Source organism: Pinus tabuliformis, chromosome 9, assembly GCF_031772625.1.
Source record: "Pinus tabuliformis cultivar Carrire ecotype Pingquan chromosome 9, CPIR1, whole genome shotgun sequence".
NCBI lineage: Eukaryota > Viridiplantae > Streptophyta > Pinopsida > Pinales > Pinaceae > Pinus > Pinus tabuliformis.
In genome coordinates, this window is record NC_142307.1 from 1,252,332,621 (window position 1) to 1,252,352,776 (window position 20,156).

The 20,156-nt window shown below is 34.5% G+C and overlaps 1 protein-coding gene across 7 annotated transcripts; it reads right to left on the reverse strand.

Moving 5' to 3' along the window:
- Positions 1 to 902: 902 nt before the first annotated feature.
- LOC149153110 (purple acid phosphatase 4-like) lies at positions 903 to 10,331 on the reverse strand. 7 transcript variants are annotated; one of them, XR_016262412.1, is made up of 7 exons: positions 6,010 to 7,153; positions 5,787 to 5,896; positions 5,335 to 5,660; positions 4,741 to 4,820; positions 3,056 to 3,224; positions 2,884 to 2,956; positions 903 to 2,777 (listed from the first exon to the last, which is right to left on the reverse strand). XR_016262412.1 is itself a non-coding variant. In XM_089438957.1 (3 exons), exons 1-3 carry the CDS (start codon positions 10,228 to 10,230, stop codon positions 5,638 to 5,640), a joined length of 357 nt encoding a protein of 118 aa, XP_089295083.1. In that variant the 5' UTR covers positions 10,231 to 10,328; the 3' UTR covers positions 5,483 to 5,637. The 7 variants fall into 7 exon arrangements, 2 of the variants coding, with proteins under 2 accessions (XP_089295083.1, XP_089295082.1); XR_016262411.1 differs by lacking the exons at positions 5,787 to 5,896; positions 6,010 to 7,153 and adding an exon at positions 7,160 to 8,920; XR_016262413.1 differs by lacking the exon at positions 5,787 to 5,896 and having other exon boundaries at positions 6,069 to 7,153.
- Between the last annotated feature and the right edge of the window lie 9,825 nt (positions 10,332 to 20,156).

The window sequence follows — 20,156 nt, forward strand, 5'->3', positions numbered from 1 at the left end:
GAAACTTCTCAACATTCCTATATTATCATTTAAATAATACAATTCACAAACAAGGTTGTCCCTTGGGTCAAAATGTGAGTCATAAGAAAAATAGCATCAGAAAAAGGGTTACATAGGGAGATCAAGATGGTCTTAGAATAGTGTAAACATAAGGCAAAAGGGTACAATTTATAGGCCCAACACCATCATTAGATTGTAATTTATGAACATATTCCATTCAAGTGCAATATTTGTCATGTTTATGGACATTCTTGACAAAAAGTATCCCAAAATCCCAAGAGGAGCAACCTCTGTTAAAGAAAAAAAACAAGAGAAGAATCTGAGTCCAAGAAGGTTTCAAGCATACACAAAAATTCTTAGTGTAAGTGGCCACCTCATCCTATGGAAATCAAGAAGGTTTTCCCACCTCAATAAATAATCAATTTGAAGCTCTTAGGAAACTTGAGGGTTCAAGAAAACCCATAAGACATGGAGAAGAAATATGAATAGGAGGAAAATGAACCCAATCTTGAATGAGTGCACCTTGACAATGACAAAAATATATCCCATCAGGATCTTGACACTAATGCTCCAACAAAAAAAGAAGTAAAATATGGAGAGGAGGAAGAAGAGGAGGCAAAGAAAGTAAAGGAGGAAGAAGATGGGACAAAGAAAGTAAAGGAGGAAGAAGGGGATGAAGACCTAGAGCCAACAATAAGGGTTCACTCTAAACCTTTTATGTCCTTTGTTGATGCCTTGAGAAAACTTCGAAACCCACCCCTCCTCTCATAAGGGGAAGGAAATCTAATTAGAGATGGATAGATAATTTATGACGCATGAAAAAATCCCCTCTTGAAATATTAGACACTTTTGAAATAAACTTTGCTTAAAAATGAGATTGCAACTTACGAGTGATAACTATGTTTTATTTCTACACTTTCTTTTGTAATCAATTTGTAAAAATCTATTTTTGTACTTCAAAATTTAGTCCAAAAAAAAATGTCTTCTCTCCTCTCTATTATGTAAGAGGAGAAAGACCAATCAAAACAAGATTCTTAATTAACACCCTTTTGTAAACATGATGCTATTGCTACCATGACAAATAGATCTATAATTATAGTCCATATATGTGTATAACATAACAATTATTCGATACCACGTGGCCTTAACATTAAAGGATGAATTAACTTCAAATACCACGTGGTCAACGTAGAAAGATTTTCCACTTGAATGCCTCGTGCATGTCTCTTTCCCTAAAACTTCGGTTATAGGAAAATGTTTGACATTTGGAATTCAATTCAAAGGTCACATGCAAAGGTGGTGATATAAATAATTAAATTAAATGCTTTATGTCCATATAAACCATTCAATGTATTTTTACATAATATCATCATTGGCTACTCAATAATTATATTATATTATTATTGGTTACCAAATTACTTAGAATACATTTTTATGGCATGGCATCTCTCTTGGGCTATTTTCCAAAGTTTATTATTTAAAATTTAAATGTTTTTGAAAAGTAATTATATCCGCCAGTCCTTTAAGATGCATTTTGTTTTTTGATTTTTTTATTTTTCTACATCTACGATGGATCCATCTGTGCATTACTTTTTCTTGTTTCGTCTTTTTCGTTGGCATCTCATCTTATCTTTCTCGTCTACACGGGCTCTCCCTTTTTGGTATCTTGTTATTTGTTTAATTGGTGAATCTTGTTTAATAATAATTTTGTTTAAGTATTTTGCTAATTAGGAGGTTACGAGGTGAAATGTCTCAACACCTTTGAGGTTAGGTTACGAGGTGAAATGTCCCAACACCCTTGAGGTTAGGTCATACTAGATAGACCGAAAGTAGATCCCTTCAAATTGATCTACCTAGATTTTCCCATAGAGACCACTAAATTTCTGTGAACCACATTAAAAGAAACAAACTTTTTGAAATTTTATAAGAATAAAATCAAGTGCAACCATTAAACATTATTTTAACATTTACCTTAATCAAAATCAAAACCATAAACAATGTTTACACATTTATATTACTCAATACTAACTAAAATAACGTTGCGACTAAAACCTTTTAACAAACTCAAATTCCATTTCCAATAAAAAAAATAAATATGAAAATTAAAAAATACAACTTACTTTCAAACAAAGTTATCTCGAAACAACTTTTCCGGATTTTAATTATAAAGATGTAATTAAAAACAAGTGCTGCATGCAGCCGGTAGTCCCTGCCTATATAACCGAAAAATTAGCAAGTTGCCGATGTCAAATCAACAGTATGAGACATTACCATTGGTACAGTTTGTGTGTACACAACGTAGAAAATGGAAATATATATATATATGGAAATTGAAAAACATAATCGGAAGTCCTATATATAAGTTTTTGGCATGAAGTAGCTTCCGAACATTAATATCTTAAAGCTACACTGAAAAAGCTTTACTTTCAGTGAAAAAGAATATGCATATCAAGACGGATACAATGATTAACTAACGAGTTACCTTTTGATGCACAGGAATGACATCTGATAATTGATTGTTTAAACCAAGAGCAAGAGATATTCTTGAGTTACCATTTAAGAATATGTTGAAATAAGGACAACCTTGCTGCTGTCCACAGATACCAAATGTAATTTATGATAAAAATATGCAAAAAGTGTAGGTTTGGAGAAAGGAAAAGCAACTGACCTCTGACGAAGACCCATTCTGTTTCGCTAAACTAATCCGAACAAACCGAACAACAAAGCTTCAATCTGCCTTCGCCGAACAAACTTGCTATCTTCCTTGAAAGATCTTGCTGCTTGGATGGCGTTGCAAATTCAATGTGTAATTCGTTACAAAAATTTCAGTTCGAAGTAAAACATATATTTCAAGATTGTTAAAATATTTTAAATGGTTATTACCTGATGTTGCTCTGGCTCATGCCCATTGCAAGAGACATACGTCTGAATAACATTTATTGCCCAATCTTTAGACCTGGCAATAAGATTGGATCACATCTGTTTAATAGCATGCAAAAAATTTAAGCAAATTGTACAGAAACATAGGTAAAATAATACCAAATGCAATACAAACCTCTGCAGTGCTGAGCCCTCCTTTCATGGCTCCACGTTTGAGCTTCATTTGAGCTTCTTCTGACATGGGAGCGTCATCCGAACTCATTTTTCCTACCAGATAATTAACTACCTTATACTCTGGGATCACCCTTTTCGCTGGTTGATATCTCTATTCTATTCGGAACAATCTGCAACATGATGTGCTCCATTGAGACAATGATGTATATATATATAGATATAAATTAAGATATAAATTCTCCAAATATAAATATATAAACTTAAAAAAAAAATATTTTAGATTTATAATTAATATATAATATAATTTGAATGATGTAAATTATTATAAATTAGAAAAAACTTAAATAATTAATTTTGATTTATAATTTAAATAATGAAAATTGTTAAAAATATTTTTAATATTAAATTTTATGATAACAAATTTATGACGGTGTATAATGAAATTGAATTTTTTTCTAAATAACATTTAAACAAAAAAAAATTGATATTATTATTTGTTTTAATGTGTTTTAAATTATTAATAAAAAGTAAATAATGAATAATTTCATTTTAAAAGAATTTTTTGAGGTTTATTAATTTGATTTGTGATATGATATTAGAAAAAATAAAAGGTTTATTTTTGTAGTATGATATTTGTGATGATTAACATGGAAATGGTTTAATTTTCTATACATAAATAAAAATGAAAAGTTTATTTATGTGATGATTATTATGGAAATAATTCAGATGTATAAAGAAGAAAATGATATTTGTGATGATTACTATGGAAATGGATTAATTAAATAAAAGGAAGGAAGAATTTTGAAATTTGCATTTGAAAAGAAAGGTTTACCTTTTAACATAGAAATAATTTAATTTTGTAAGAGAAAAGAAATATATATATATATATATATATATATATATATATATATATATATATATAGACATAGAAATAATTTAATTTTGTAAGAGAAAAGAAATATATATATATATATATTTAGAAATTTATCTTTGTGATATGATATTTGTGGTAATTGATATGGAGGTGTTGTAATCCTCTCCACACATAAGAAAGGAAAAATTATTTTTGTGATTTAAAATGTGTAGTAATTAATAGATAATTTCATACTTTTGATAATTAATATGAAAATTTTCAACTATGTTCTATTGGATAAGCTTTAGTATTCGAACGACATGCATGCAGCATGACACGTATTATATAACGCGTCCATTTCATATATGGGTACTTGTTTATCCACCACGTTTCACTCTGAAACAAATATTCATGTTCGAAGGGTACAATCACATAAAACTATTTAATTAGAAATTATTGAATAATTTATAAGAGTGTATTTTTTTAAAAACAAAATATTAAAATAAATTTTTAAATGTGCACTTTATTAATGTCAGTGGAACTTTCCAATTTTAGATCAAAATTCCATAAATAGATATTTATGGTTAAGTCTGTGTAATATTTAGACGATAGCTTTGCAAATTTTAAAAATATTTTAGAATTTAATGAGACTAACTTCCTACTCAAAATAATAATAAAGGTTTGGAAATTTACTAAGACCTACAGGTTTAGAAATTTACTAAGACCTACAATTTAACAAGATATCAAAACCTTAACCGATATTAGATTCCCAAGTCACCTAGGAATTAGGGTGCTTGCAACCAAATTAGCTGGTAGTTAAAAAAAATAGATACCAGGAAATGAGATCTTCGAATGTCACTGATTGTGCCAGGCTTGCGAACATAAGTGCTGGTGTAAATACGACAAAAATGACCTGTTGAGAAGCACAAACAAAAAAGCCTATGATTATTTAAGTAAAAACCTTCATAGGCCACTACTCTGATCTTGAATGAACAGAATTACTGTGTAGACAACCTTTTCCCCTTGATTGTACTTGTATCCTATGGGCACAAGTACCTATCATATTTTCTGTTTATTTATTATTGTTTACTTTCACATGTTAATTATTCCAACTACTCTCACTAAATAATTCTGTACTCCTAACCGTATTATGTTAGAACATGCAAGGCTACATCTTGATAAGAAGTAGCTGGCAAACTAGAAAGAAGCAAAGCCAGCAAGCATTAGAAGTTCGTGTATACCATGGTAATAGCTATCCTTCAGTATGTTTATGCAGAAGGTTACAATTTACAAAATATACGACCTTTTACGACTAGCAATACCATAGACTTGATGACAGTTCTCATTTACAGCACACAATTCCATTTTAATATGTATGTAAAAATGTAATATGAATATTGGATATCTCAGAAGCCGCAATCCTTTACCTTATTCATATGTTTTAGACAAGCTTCAGTAAGCACGCCAACATACTGAGTTGACAGAACGGCTCCAAGACCACTTATCAGAAGAATCTTCACAACTGGCATGGATGCCACAGTTAGAAGGTCCCAGAATGCCATACTGTTTTCTAAGTTCTTCGTTCTTTCTCCTGAGGTTTTTGATGAATACTATTGGCAGTACTCAGAACCAATGCCTCTCTATGGTTTCATTCATTTGCAGTAACTCCATACTAAATGCAAGCTTTTTGTATGGCAGGTGAAATCCCTTGCTAAGCCACTGTGTGAAGCTCAATAAACGGGCAGCAGTATTCCTGTAAAAGAGAGATTAAAAAGTTAGCTTGCTCTAAAACCAGGATGACCTGTCAAAGAAAAAACTAAGCGACCCACTTTTTCATTTTATGAAGGAACAGAGTGAACAGATTAACATGTTAGCTTACTCTAAAACCAGGATGACCTGTCAAAGGAAAAACTAAGCAATCCACTTTCTCATTTTATGAAGGAACAGAGTGATAGCAAATTTCAATCCTTGTAATCCAAAGATTCCAAACTGAACAATGGAAACAGAAAATTGGCATAAGTTACTTCCAGATAGCCCTTCAGCTTCGCAGGGCCAAACGACCATGCAATTTAGATCGTGGTCTAGCATTTACAGAAATTTACTTTAAACCTTGTTTCCAGCATACTTGTATCAAAGTTACAATCCAATCAGAGAAATTTACCATAACTGAAGCAGAGATAATGGTTAGAGACCCAGATTTTCTTTCGTTTCCTCTGCTAATACTATCCACCGTACTCTGTGGCAGGGGAGGATCCGAGCAACAGGGGAATGGAGCCTTAATCACCATTTGAGCCTAGTGAGCCCGACTTATAAGATATTGTATAGCCTACTGATAAGTCCAATTTTCTTAGATTCTTGAAAAGCTCCAAAGACCATTTTAAAGAGTTGCAAGAGAAATGACAGTCATCTCGAAATACCAACCTAATGACAAGAGTTAAGAGTAAAGAGGCTCAGATAGTCCAACGGGGAAATTACGAGAGATCTGAAGTATACAGACAACTAGTATTCTTTGTCCCAATTTCGCAGAGTTTCACAAGCATGAAGCATCTTAGAAGATAAGCGACATCCAATGATACCACTAACTTTGCAACTTATAATTTTGAGATTTACACCAGGATTGTCTTCTTTCTAATGGTGAAAATGCCTATAACAATTCCTAGTTTGAGAGCCAAGTGCCCAATCAGAGCAATTTACAGGCGCTGAAACAGGGATGATGCCCCTATCGTATTATCTTAAGCTGAAATTCCTCTCTAGATACTCGGATTTTCTTTCACCTCCTCTGCTATTACTGCCCACTATACTCTCCTATACGTTGTGGGAGGAACCTACCAACAGGGGATCAGGGCCTTCATTACCACTTAGCCTAGTGAACCCTACTTATAAGATATTGTATAGCCTACTGATAAGTCCTATTTTCTGAGATTCTTGAATAGCTGTAAAGATCAAATGACAGTCATCTCCAAATACCAACCCAATGACGGGAGTCCAGAGTAAAGACGCTCGCACAGTCAAACGAGGGATTTACTAGAGATCTGAATTATATAGACACCTGGTATTCTTTGTGCCAGTTTCAAACAAATGCAGAGTTTCGCAAGCATCAAGCATCTTACAAGACAAGAAACATCCAGCGACACCACTAACTTTGCGACTTAGAACTTCGGGATTTACACTAGGATTATCTTCGTTTTAATGCTAAAATTGCCTCTAGCGATACATAGCTTGAGAGCCAAGTGCCCAATCAGAGCAATTTACCCGAGCTGAAGCAGGGATGACGCTCCTCTCCTATTATCTTAAGGAGAAATTCCTCTCTAGAGACCCGGATTTTCTTTCACTTCCTCTACTACTACTGGCCACTGTATTCTCCTGGAGGAACCCAGCAACAGGGGATTGGGGCCTTAATCACCATTTGAGCCTATTGAGCCCTACTAATAAGACACTGTAAAGCCTGCTGATAAGTCCCATTTTCTGGCATTCTTGAATAACTCCAAAGAACATTGTAAATGATAGTGACAGGATTGATAGTCATCTCCATACAGCAACCTGATGATAAGAGTCGAGAGTAAACGGCCCACACATGTCAGAGAAGGGAATTACGAGAGATCTGAAGTATATAAACAACTGGTATTCTTTGTCTCAACTTCTGACAAATGCAGAGTTTCGACAGCATGAAGCATCTTAGAAAACAAGTGATATCCAATGATACCGCTAACTTTGTGACTTAGAGCTTCGGGATTTACTCTAGGATTATCTTCTTGCTAATGGTAAAACTGTCTATAACAGTACATAGCTTGAGAGCCAACTGCCCAATCGGAGCAATTTATTTATCGGAGCTGAAGCATGGATGGTGCCCCTGTCCATTTTCCTTCACTCCCTCTGCTATTACTCGCCACCGTACTCTCCGGGAGGAATCCAGGAGCAGGGTATTGGGGCCTTAATCACCATTTGAGCTTAACGAGCCCTAATAGTAAGACACTGTAAAGCCTACTGATAAGTCTATTTTCTGACATTCTTGATTAGCTCCAAAGACCATTGTAAAGGATACCAAGAGGATTGATAGTCATCACCCTACACCAACCTAATGACAAAATTCAAGAGTAAAAGGCGGACACATGTCAAATAAAGGACTTACGAGAGATCTGAAGCATATAGACAACTGGGATACTTTGTCCCAACTTCAAACAAATGCAGAGTTTCGACAGCATGATGCTTTCAATCTGAAGTATATAGACAACTGGGATACTTTGTCCCAACTTCAAACAAATGCAGAGTTTCGACAGCATGATGCTTTCAAACAAATGCAGAGTTTCGACAGCATGAAGCATCTTAGAAGACAAGTGACATTCAAACAAATGCAGAGTTTCGACAGCATGATGCTTTCAAACAAATGCAGAGTTTCGACAGCATGAAGCATCTTAGAAGACAAGTGACATCCAATGATACCACCAACATTGTAACTTAGAATTTTGGGATTTACTCTAGGATTATCTTCTTTCTAATGGTGAAATTGCCTATAACATTAAATAGCTTGAGAGCCAAGTGCCCAAAAACTTCTATCCTATGTATTACCCTGAATCTGTCTTTACTGGACGAACCATTAAGGACAGCTGGACCTATTTCACAGGCACGGATCCATGGTTTTGGATTGTGACTAAACTTAAACAAACTAATACCATGACATTATGTTTTCAATATTATCCCTATATTCTAATAGTGGACATCTGTCTCTCCAACATAGTATGAGTTTTTCTGCTTTTAATCTGATCCAGAGCTCTAGATGATCGAGTTGGTACCGAAAAACAAGCGGGCACAGACTGCAAATCACTCTCAAATAGCCAATTGCTTGAAAAGCATAAGTAAAACTAAATACCGATCTTCAGCATTAACGAACCACACAGTCTGAAATTACAGGCCAATAATTGCAAATTTTACAGGATTGTAGCGCTAAATCCTAATCTGTTATAATCTTCTCTTTCATGGCAGAAAATAATTAAGAAACGAAAATGAAAAGCGAAAATAATCCATTACAGAGCAAACCTGCATCAGAGGAGACGAAATCCCCGTGCATTGAGAAGTTTGCGCCTCTAAACGGGCGAATTTGCTTGCCCGAAGAATCATATATCATCTAAATGAAATGATCTGACACAGCTTTAAGTAGGTGAAGCATGCAAAGGGAATCGATATACAACTCTGGTTTCCACGACATAAGATAAGACACTGAATGGTGGATTCTAATTATTTAGAGGGTAGCAAAAATGATCTCGTCGTCCTCGTGTCCTCAGATATAGCAAGCTCAATTGCTCAGTAACCACAATATCCGGAAATCTGGTGGTTATTATTGTGTAATGTTAATAGTAATTGCCATTGCTATATATACACCACTATTGCTCAGTAAAAACACTATTGTGGACAGCATTTAATGAGGGTTAATGATTTAACGGCATTAATGAGCGTGAATGATTGGTTGCACAGTATCCCGGCGTTTCAGAGAAGGATCCAACTGTGACAGTGTATCTCCCCTGTAGTTGTGGTTCCCAAGTACTGCCAATAAAACCCAAATTTCAGAATTCTTTATTAAACCTATGCCTTTAATATTCACATTAACTTCAAATATAAAAAAACCATGCCAACGAGTTAATCCAAGAACAATCTCATGCCCATGCTCGCAATGCAGAGGGCAAACTCAATACTGGTAAGAAACTGCTTAATAACACGCAGTTTAATTAGGAATTTGCAGGGTCTGGTGCTGAGAGCTGTACCAAGTTTCTCTCTTTCTGTAGTTCTATATAATGGAAAAAAAGTATGATAACGACGATAAGTACCCAAATGCCATGGCTTCTGAAGGCTACTGGCGGTATAAATGGCAGAGAATGACTGCTCAAAGCTTTGATCATCTGTTCCATTCAACCCATCTTCATAAAAATTATCTCCAGTTGAAATGACAAAATCGATATTCAACGGTTGGGCGATCTTCCCCATCTGTTACAGAGTCAGATATTAAGACATTATACATTTTAATCAGAAAACTCCAAGCAACTGCAGACAAACAATTGAAGTAATGAACAGCGAGTATACATTTTAATCAGAAAACTCCAAGCAACTGCAGACAAACAATTGAAGTAATGAACAGCGAGTGGGAGGCAGCGTGCCTGTGCAGCAACTTGGGACTGATTGTATAAACCTTTTCTGCCCCAGTCGCCCACCACAAGGAATTTGAAAGGATCGGCAGCCATGATACAGTTGCTGGAAAGTAGTAGGAACGCCGTGGAGAACATTAAAATGCAGCGCCAGGAGTAGTGTAGGGCAGCTTGAAGCTCCATCGCCATTTTCAGTGGAGGCCTGAGAGGTGCCAGACGGTGGTAGCCAGCTGCCTGAGAGGTGAGAGGTGGCAGCTGTATAATAAACTTTGCATGCGCCTAAGTTTCATGTTTCCAGACTTCGGATAAAATATAACTTGTCACCACATTTTTAAACGAGTCATCCAAACTTTGGTTAAAAAAAAAATTGGATTTGGAAATTCAGTAACCCGGCAATAAGACCTCCAATTTAAAACTTTGGATAAAAAGCAAAAAAACATCCAAGCTCTAAAATAAAACTTTGGATAAAAGGGAAAAACATCAATTTAATGCTCCGGTCAACTCAAATTAATAGAAAGTCAACGCCTGATCGAACGCTATTAGTCCCAGGCAGGGACTAATAAGTGCGCTCCAATACCTCAACATTGACCCTATCCTAACTTGCTTTTAAAACTTTTAAGTTTTAAAATTCATACAAATATGATGGAAACCTCAAAAAAACCTTATTGTTTTATCTCTCTCCTCCTTGAAGCCTATTAAAATAATCGGCTATAATTGCATGTATCACCCTCCAAATCAAAATAATCTATAATTGCAAGTATCACTATCCAAATCAAGTTTCATATGTGATGTGATTTCATTCATATAACCAATATGTATATTTGGAGAAAAAGACATGTAACCTATGTTGCACGGGTTCCCGCACCCGGGGTAGGGTTCTCGAACCCGTCCCGGGTTCCCGCACCCAAGTACCGGATTCGGGTACGGGTTCTTCCCAGAAGAACCCAGAAGAACCGGGTTCTTCCATGAAGAACCGGGTTCTTCAAAAAAAAAAATTGGGTTCTTTTCTTTTAATGGGTTCTTGGATTCTTGGGTTCCTCGGGTTCTTCGAGTTGGGTTCTTTTAGAGGCTTGTCGGAATGAATGTCACAATTTCTTGCTATTTCGGACTGTCTGCAACAGGAGCCACAATTGTCAGTCCACTTTTATACACTCAATTTGCCTCCTACAGCTGCGACATAGTCCCTCCTCCTTGTTGTTGTCAAACGCTGAGCTGTAGGGCTTGATTCATGCCACTGTTTACACAAAGCAGCTCACTGTTCACTAAGGAACAGACCTCGGCCTCCCTATGCAAACTCCTGTACCCAACCGAAGCCCTAAACAGAGATGACAATGCCACAAACTTACCTCTACTCAGCCCAGACTTGTTAAATTTTTAACTTTTTATACTATATACTACAATATGAGAAGTATACGTTTCAGTTCTTTTAACCTGAAATAGTTGCAATTAGATTAATAAAGCGCAGAAAATCTTCATCATTTTTTGCATTAATGAATGGCATTACATAAATGCATTCATACACTGAATATAGCTCTTTGTTATTCTTTACAATATAAACTGTTCAGTGAAAATGTATTTCAACTCAATCATCTACACAACATTCAAGCCAGTTCATTATCTACCCTCTAACAATGGTGTTGCTTGCCCTTGCAATGTAATTTCACCATGGATCAACAAAATCCAATTAAATGGTTCAGAATTTGTTCAGGGAAAAGTAAAACAGTTCATAGTATATATATTTTAATTTTTGAAAAATTGAATCATTAAATTAACATATAAATTTTGTGGTTTTTTTAAGGCTTGTGGCTACATTAAAGTATAAATTATGGCTGCTGGCAGCAGATATTTCACTGCTATCCCACCAAACACACAAGACAGTCCAATAAAATAAAGTTTAAAATGTTGAGTCTTTGAGAACTCAGAATACTTTAGGATTTTTGAGCATACTCCTGAGTTTGTAGGAAACTTGACTAGTGTATCTCAGTCAGCTATGTGTGACAAAATCTGTCCCATATCATGATTCATGTTAATATGTAAACAATGAACAGTTTTTTGGTGATAAATTTTGAAATTTCAATGTCAATGTTGAATGTTCAATGATGTGCATGTTTAAATGATTATCATTAAAGTTTTCTTATTTAAAGTTGAAAAAATATACAAATTCAAATTTCATATATATTATTAATTATAAATTTATAATTTATAAAATATAATTATTAAAATCTAATATTATTATATTACCCGACGAACCCACGCACCCTGTTTCCAAAAATGCCGTCCCCGCCCCCGTCCCCGTCCCCGTTCCCGTCCCCGAACCCACGTTTCCTGGCAACATAGCATGTAACTAACTATTACTATCACAAGTTGAACCCAAAGCATATCTCAACTATATTTAAAAGTGTATTTCTTTATAGACTAGATATTTGACCTCATCTTATCTCTATTTATTGGAAAGTAGTTTTTATTTATAACAAGATCCGTTGCGAAGCAGCAAGTCCCTCCCGACAGTTAAAACAGAACTTTAACAACAAAACACTGCTAAAATAGTAGCTATAAGGCTTACAATCTGGGAAATATTATGCCATCAAGCTTAACAGAACTTTATTTAACTTGATTTAGGAAGAAAGGGCCAACCACTTGCGCTTTTGCATCCTGGATTACTTCGTCTCAAGTGATGATATTGCTGCAAAAACCTCTAGTTTTTCTCTGTTCCTGGGGAGTGAAGCGGGTTGTTCCGGGCTGTTGTAGTTGCCTTGCTGAAGCAAGGGCACAGCAAGTTTTAGCGATATTTATTTTTAGCGAACTTTATTTTTGACCTTCATTAAGATATTTGGAAACTAGCATTTTTTGGTTTAATTCAATATATCGCTTGTGTTATTTCAAAATTACCAGAGGGAAATGCTCTAGGGAATTATGATGTCAGTTCGATCGTTGATGGAAAATCACTGTGTCTAAATAATCATTTCAAATGCTAGGAATTATCCAGTTAGAATGAATGATGATGCTTGGGAACCCTTTCGACTCCTGGGAATGATTTCTCTTAGAAATGATTTGGTTCAATAATGATTTGAATCTTGTGATCGACTGATAATGGGAATGCTCTCGGAATTGCTGGGAGCGAGTTTGATTGATGCTGCTTTGGGAAGTAACTCTATAATTGGTTTTCTTCTTCTCAAAAATGAAAAACGAGTACTGCAACTCTATTCTCAGGTTGACATGCTACTTGGCCCATAGGCGAGGCATGATCTAACAAATTAGAGCAATTCCCAGCTCCATGGAATTAAATGAAATATGTATGCAAAGAAAGATATAGTAACTTTTTTCAGATGTTCAAAGGAATACTAAGCAATGTATTCCTGGAAAATATAAATGCACAACCACATATTATATTAATTATTTTTCGTGGAAGGAACTAAGTTTTGATAACTGACCTTCCTTCTCAAGAAAATTGCCCTTCAGAAGAAAACTAGACTCTTCCAGACTTACACTTCTACTTTGTCAGATGGTCAAGCACATCCACAAAGGACTCGTCCATGCTCATATTCCTGTTCTTGTCACCTTTGAAATGATGTAGGACATCAACATGAGAACGCTGTGAACTGCAATTTTTAAAAAATGCAACAGGTCTTTCCTCACTACACTGTCTAGCTCCCCGTAGCTCTCCATGTTCAACATTTTTCAAGTCCAGAACTGGAGACCCAACTTCCTGCAAAACCCTAACCAAAACAAGGTGAGCTTATAAATGAATAAAGACATCCTCAATACCAAATATATAAGAAAATCAAAATAGAAAACGAGTTTATTTCATCCCCTGCAGCAACTTTGTCCTCCAAATGAGCTTTTTGGCTCTCTTGAGAGCCTTAAGAAAAATTTAGATTTACCTGTTCTAATTCATTTTCATTATCAAAGTCAGGAATTGCAAGCTCAACATCAGTACTCTCCAGAGCGTGTTTTTTCCCAGATAACAAATCATCCCCACACTTCTCAGACACAACCAAAGCCTCTGCACCGTCTGCTCCCTGATGTTTTTTCTGCCTTTCCTCGCATTGCTGCACAAAGACATAAGATTAGATGACAAAGGATCAAAAGCAATCCTAGAGACTGGCTTTCCTAGAGAGATAGAGAGGTTGGCCTGTTCAATAGAACTGAGTCACCAGAATACCAAGTTCTTCGGACATGGGATTGTAACTACTGCTGGGCAAAGAACTGCTATTAGTAATTCGTAAGGAACTAAGTTTTGATAACTAACCTTCCTTCTCAAGAAAATTTCCCTTCAGAAGAAAACTAGACTCTTCCAGACTTACACTTCTACTTTCTGTCAGATGGTTAAGCTCATCCACAAAGGACTCGTCCATGCTCATATTCTTGTTCTTGTTACCTTTGAAATGATGTAGGACATCAACATGAGAATGCTGTGAACTGAAATTTTTAAAAAATGCAACAGGTCTATCCTCACTACACTGTCCAGCTCCCCGTAGGTCTCCATGTTCATCATTTTTCAAGTCCAAAACTGGAGACCTGACTTCCTGCAAAACCCTAACCAAAACAATGTGAGCTTATAAATGAATAAAGACATCCTCAATGCCCAATATATAAGAAAATAAAAACAGCAAGTGAATTTATTTCATCCCCTGCAACAACTTTTTCCTCCAAATGAGCTCTTTGGCTCTCAAGAGAGTCTTCAGAAAAATTTAGATTTACTTGTTCTAATTCATTTGCATTATCGAAGTCAGGAATTGCAAGCTCAACATTAGTGCTCTCCAGAGCGTGTTGTTGCCTAGATAACACATCATCCCCACACTTCTCAGACACAATCAAAGCCTTTGCACCGTCGCCTCCTTGATGTTTCTTTTGCGTTTCCTCGCATTGCTGCACAAAGACATAAGCTTAAATGACAAAGAATCAAAAGCAATCCAAGACACTAAAATAAAAATTGCAAAACCATGACAGCAACATTATTTTTGGGGGATTTTGAGTGGAACCCATATAGGAATGCACTTAAAATTGAACCTAGAATAGATGTGATAAATGGCAGGAGGCAGAGCCCTCGGTATCACTATTCATGCAGCATTGAACACCATGTGTAAGATAGTCTCCTAATAATTCATTAGAATTAGTATTATATTTTACCTAGATGTTATCACCACTCGATTAACAAGGAAAAACATGAATTTACTAAATATATGATATTTATTTAGTTTACCATTCCACTTGTCACGGGCCCCATTTTACTTGTCGCCATGATCACCATGCACATTGCCATATGTGTGACCCACCTGCATGTATGACACATGTCTCTTTACCGCCTATTAACCTATCCTTTAACGAACCAACCTGATATGTTGTGATAATATTCTCTGTAATCTTTAAGACCCTTCCTCGTTCAATACCCAATCTCGTCTGAGGCAAAGCAATGCACTACTAGATCGAGCGAAAGGGGGCAAAGCAATGCACTACTAAAACGAGTGAAGGGCAACTGATAATGGGGGATAGACAACGGGAACCACAACTAACTAATTCAACATACTTGGCTGGAGAATTTTAGGCGAGCGCATTTCTTAAGGAATGAGTGATATATGGCGAGCAAAGAAGACAATTTGAAGGGTATCTCTGTTACTTCTTTGAGGGAATAATGAGCAATAATTTTATTTTATTGTGTGCAGAAACCCTCTCGATTCGAAGGGAATTGATCTTGCAGTGGGGTGTTGACAAAAGGAATCCAGTAAGGTGGTTCTCCCCCTCTCTCAGGCAGGTCAAGACCATCCATTACATTAGATATGAATTTATGCCCCAATACCATCTCCGAGCGCCTTTCTCTTAAAACTCTGACAACTCCGAAGATTACTTCGAAGCACACTTGTAAGTAGGTTCTATTGGTAGCTTATTCAATAGAGTCTGTTTATTCAGTCGATGAAGTAGCCGTAGTAACAAATAGGAAATCTGCCTCCTTCCTTTCAATTCATTTAGTGCCCAATTTTTATAGCCTAAATTCTAGTCCGTAAGCAAACTAAAGGTGAGGGAAATTACCCAGGCAGACCCACACCTTAAGTTCCAACCAAGGGTAGGGAATTAGAACACAGTTAGAATCACTTTCTTTCCTTCCCCATATAATTCAAACAACGTGATAACCATTAGCCAAACATAGAACTCAGTAGATGATATGGTTAGGTGTGGTAGCCCTGTTAAAATTTATTTTCATACTAATTGAGTTGGAAACCAGCTTTGAAGTCTGAATGGTAACAATATTCCTGGGCTTTTCAATTGACCTAAAATTGTTGTAGCATCATATTCCTGGGCTTTATTAAGCTACAAGGATACAAATTGGTTATGGAGTTATGGAGAATTGCAGAGCTATTGAAAAATACCTGATAGACATCCGCTTTAAACTCAGGCAGAGGGAGGACTTCCGCAGCACTCAGGCCAGAACTTCAACAGATCACCCACAGCGCAACAGAACTCAGGCCAAAACTTCAGAAGATCACCCACAACGTCAGTTCAGTAGAGATCAGAGATCAGGCATCCGACATCCTCAGCGATAAGGTATTAAACCCAGCTCTGGAGATCTCCAAGGCCACATAAGTGTTACAAAGGCGATCTCCAAGGCCACATAAGTGTTACAAAGGCCCAAATGGACATAAGTGTTACAAAGGCCCAAATGGCAGTGTCGAAAAGATGGCAGTGTCGGAAAGATCCTAGGAAAGGAAACATAAACTTGCATGTATGATGGTGAAACAGAATTTGCATTTAATATGCTCAGTTAATGCCAGCATTAATTCAGCTAGCATCTATTAACTTGAAAATACAAAACGAATTGCTAATTATAACATATGGTTTCGCTCTTCGGCCTCGGGAAGAGGCCAAATAAGAAGGAAAATAAATTTGTATCAAAAAACTTTGGACGGCGAATTGGTCTTTGTCGAGAAACTTTGGTTATATCGTGATTAGTGGGGGTGAACTAATGCTAAGATGGGCATAATCGATTACTATAGTCCCTGGCCATTGCCAGATGGTATGGACTAATAATAACAATATGGAATAAATTGTGAAATCCATTGTGAAATTTACCAAAGAGGAAAACATACCACTATGGAATAAATTGCGATTACCTTTCATACTTGGAGAGAAAGTAAATTTCATCCCAAAAGAGAGATTAAATTCCTATAGGCATAATGGTTGTCTACTTTTGTAGTAATATACACCATGCATTGAATCTCTAATATCTATATCTTTTGGACTTTAGGGTAGAGATTGTAGGGTTGGAAGTTATCAACTATCACAAGATTCTTTATATCTTTTGGACTATAGGGTGGAGATTGTAGGGTTGGAAATTATCAACTATCACATGATTCTTTATATCAAATCATATGGAATACTTGCCAACAATGCACGACACATGATAATTTCTAAGTTATTTATAAATAATAAAATTATATTAAAATAATAAGGATTTGCCTAAATTAAAATTGATTCTTACGTTAATTTTAAAAAATAAAATTTATTTTCATTCAACCTTTTATTTGCGTAGGGAGAAATTTCAATATATTTAAAATGGAATATATATATATACATATATATATATGAATATGATGTTGATTTTAAAAATATTTTTTTTTTTAATAATTTAGATTTATTAATTTTAAAAAAATCAAAACAAATAAAATATTTAAAAAATAAAATATTTTTAAAATCAACATCTATATATATATATATATATATATATATATATCATAATTTAGATCTATTAATTTTAGATTTTACTTAGGAAGCAAATCTTTTTTCATTTTAAAAGAAGTTTGTATCTCAAGAAAGTTCATTCGAAATAAGGATTTTGATTCTTTATATCAAATCATATGGAATACTTACAAACAATGCACGACACATGATAATTTCTAAGTTATTTATAAATAATAAAATTATATTAAAATAATAATCACATTGGAAAGTCAAAGTGGCAGCGAAGTTCATTTCAAATAAAGATTTGCCTAAATTAAAATTGATTCCTACATTAATTTTAAAAATAAAATTTATTTTCATTCAACCTTATATATATATATATATATATATATATCTGACGTTGATTTAATTTTTTTTTTCTAATTATAATTTAGATCTATTAATTTTGGATTTACTAGATTTACTAAGGAATCAAATCTCTTTTCATTTTAAAAAAAGTTAGTATCTCAAGAAATTTAATCTCTCTCTGTGCTTGGTAGATAAAGAGTTAAAATGGATCTAGATTGGTTTAATTATTAATTATAATTTTATAAATATAAATGTACTTATTAACTTTATGTTTTTTATTTTATTTTTATCAAGTGAAAATGTTAAAAATTACAACATCTTTACTGTACTAAGATCAAATGTTTGAGTTTACTTATGAACCTCAAATATAACGAAACTTCTTAATAAAAAATGAATTGGGTGAGAGGAAACCTTGGATAAAATATAATATAAACAATATTTATTACCACTCCCACCTATTAAAATGTGGCGAGGTGGGGGAACACTAATCAAAATGTAATATTATCATTTTACCTAACATTTCTTGTGAGAGCTTAACTTAAATATTACAGTTTACTCATTATTTCCCCTCACTTCGGTTAATTTTATAGTTGAGTATGTTTACTTTCAAACTTCAAATATAAAGACAAATTACAACTAGCGCAACCACATTAATAAATGTGGTTGATAAATGCCCATAAGCCCATATCAAGCACATATATCATTTATCAATAATATTAAAAATTAATGTTATTATCAATAATATTAATATAAATATAAGAACCATATTAATAATAATTATTACATTATTACTATTATATTAAATAATAATAATAATAAATAAATAAACCCTAAAGGGATTGATATTATAAACCCAAATGAATAATAAACATAAGGGATTAATACTAAAAACCCAAGGGATAAATGGTATAAAGCCAAGGAATATAAACCTTAAGATAAATATTATAAACCCTAATAGAAATATTTGTCATAGTGCAACGTTGTAATATGGCTGACCATGATTTATTTTCATATTGAGACAAATAAACCCTAACATAAACATGGTTGACCATGATTTACCATCATTGCTTTTCATACTGAGACGATGTTTGTTACAATTTGATGTTGGACCATGGTTGATCATGGTTGATTTTCATATTGAGACCATTTATTGCAGATTATGACATTGGACTATGTTGACGATGGATGACCATGATTGCAAACCGAAGGGATTTATATTAAACCCTAGGATTAATATTATAAACCCTATGAGTAATATTATACTCTAGGAATATGAACCAAATAAACCCAAAGGATTGATATTATAAACCAAAGGGAATAATAAACCCAAGGGATTAATTCTAAAACCCAAAGGTATTATAAACCCAAGGGAATAATATTAAACCCAAGGGATTAATATTATAAATGAAAAGTATATAAACCCTAAAGGGATTGATATTATAAACCAATGAGATTAATACTAAATACCTAAGGGATTAACAGCCCAATAGATTGATAATATAAACACAACGAAATAATATTAAACTCAAGGGATTAATATTATAATCCCAAGGTATGTAAACACTAAGATAAATATTATAAATCCAAGGTAATAATAAACCCAAGGGATTATAAAACCAAGGGAATAATATTAAACCCAAGGGATACATATTATAAACCCAAGGAATATAAGCCTTAAGATAAATATTATAAACCCTAGGATAAATATTTGTCACAATGAGACGTTGGAATATGGTTGACCATGATTCATTTTCATATTGAGACAACGTTTGTCGCAATGTGATGTTGGAAAATGGTTGACCATCATTGACCATGGTTGATCTCCAAATTGAGAAAATATCTATCACAATGCAATGTTGGACCATGGTTTACCATGGATTACAATGGTTGTGACAATGTGACGTTGGACCAAGAGATAGTCTTTGCCACAATGTTACCATAGTTGACCATGATTGAACCCAAAGGTATTATAAACCTAAAAGAATAATATTAAACTTGTTAGCACTCTATGAATCCCTCTAGGCAGCCACAGAGGTAACCACAAACTGCTTCTAGCTAGAAACTGGTCTTTTCTAGTTGGAGGGGGCTCCCTC

What these genes read in the sequence shown, in the direction of transcription:
- LOC149153110 (XM_089438956.1), bottom strand. Translation starts at nt 10,230, where the DNA reads ATGGCGATGGAGCTTCAAGCTGCCCTACACTACTCCTGGCGCTGCATT. An exon ending in AGTCCCAAGTTGCTGCACAG is followed by an intron (nt 9,884 to 10,053) that starts GCACGCTGCCTC and finishes ACTCTGTAACAG; the next exon opens with ATGGGGAAGATCGCCCAACC. An exon ending in TCAGAAGCCATGGCATTTGG is followed by an intron (nt 9,446 to 9,726) that starts GTACTTATCGTC and finishes TTTTATTGGCAG; the next exon opens with TACTTGGGAACCACAACTAC.